Source organism: Charadrius vociferus, unplaced genomic scaffold (assembly GCF_000708025.1).
Source record: "Charadrius vociferus isolate BGI_N301 unplaced genomic scaffold, ASM70802v2 C15916857, whole genome shotgun sequence".
Lineage (NCBI taxonomy): Eukaryota > Metazoa > Chordata > Aves > Charadriiformes > Charadriidae > Charadrius > Charadrius vociferus.
This window is the reverse complement of record NW_009660661.1, coordinates 1-1,432: the sequence shown is the minus strand read 5'-3', so window position 1 is coordinate 1,432 and position 1,432 is coordinate 1. Positions and strand designations below refer to the sequence as shown.

At 42.0% G+C, this 1,432-nt stretch overlaps 1 protein-coding gene across 1 annotated transcript; it reads right to left on the bottom strand.

Annotated features, from left to right (window-relative positions):
- Positions 1–291: 291 nt before the first annotated feature.
- LOC104293769 (serine/threonine-protein kinase PLK4-like) lies at positions 292–1,328 on the bottom strand (the record flags this gene model as incomplete). The annotated part of the gene is made up of 1 exon (XM_009893298.1): positions 292–1,328. A coding segment is annotated over one exon (1,037 nt), but the record flags the coding sequence as incomplete, so codon positions are not given.
- Positions 1,329–1,432: the final 104 nt, after the last annotated feature.

Sequence of the window (1,432 nt, the reverse complement as noted above, 5' to 3'; positions counted from 1 at the left end):
GGAAGAAGTACTCAACTTGCTGCACATGGAAATAAGTCAGTAATGGGGGATACCAGGATAAATACAAGCGATGATCTAGCTAGCAGATGCGTTGCATCTATGAACTTTATGACAGGGACAGCGGGGAGGTAAACCTCTACATACAACAGCATCAACTATCACCCTCTCCTATTTGGTACGCATGCGACAAGCGTAGATCCTTGTGGCACTTACTACAGCTTAGTTATATGTTAAATGCATTATTTTTTCCTGTAAGCCAGCTCTAAATTTCACCTTAATAAAAACTGATTCTTACTGTGGTTGATCTTTTACAGGTGGAGATATTTGTCCTTCAAAGGAACCAGAACTACTAGAAGTCTTCTCCTTAAATATTTCTCCTATATCAGTATAGCTGTTCGCAGGTGAAAAGTACTCTGTATTTTCCCTTGTTCCTACTTTAGGCTTCGAAAGCAGTTCCATAGAGTGACATCTCTCAACAACATTCAGTATGCCTTGAGGCTGGCTATGGGATGTGCCAGACCTATCTGAAGAGTGGGCTCTTCGGAGGTAGCGTGAATGCGGTCTCTCTTCAGCCAGTTGCACGGTTCTTCCCCTGCCAGTTATGCCAGTCTCTTTTCCCCGAATTCCCCACTGATGAAAAGAACCGCTTCCATCTACGGATGAAGTATTACTGGAATTCTTGTTTTTAGGAAAAAAAGTGATTTTATTTGGGAGCGGCTGTCCAACCAACAGCTTCTTCTTTTCCTTCAAGCAACCACTGGTACTGATGCTGGAAGAGCCTGTGAAGGTTGTAGAGATGGTAGCATTTCCACTGTCCATGGAATCTTCTGAAGTTCCCGAATCTTTACTCCGTGCAGAGCTACACCTGGCCATAAAAGGATGATCCAACACTGAGGAAAGACTCAAACGATCTGCCGGATTTTTGCGAAGTAACCTATGTATAAGGTCTTGCGCCTCTCTCGATAAAAAGGCTGGCATTTCATAATCTGCTAATACTACTTTATTCAGCGTGTTCTTGACTGTGTCGGTGTCAAAAGGTGGCTTTCCAATAAGAAGAGTGTAAAACATACAGCCCAAAGACCACACATCAGATTCAAGTCCATGTGGACTCCTTGTGGCTATCTCTGGAGAAATGTAATTTGGAGTTCCACACATGGTGTAATGCTTTTCATGAGGCATTTTCAGCTGAGTTGCTAGCCCAAAATCAGCAATCTTGACATTCATATTATTGGTGAGTAAGATATTAGAAAGGGTGAGGTCCCGGTGCAGTATTCCATGAGAATGAAGGTACAGCATACCCGTGATAATTTGATGCAAGAAGTGTCGGGCTGTCAACACACAAAACCAGATGGTTTAGTCATATAATTGAAATCATAGCTGTGAAAATAACAACTTTTTGAAATCTGCTATTGGTCTTGCTTTTTTTTTTTTT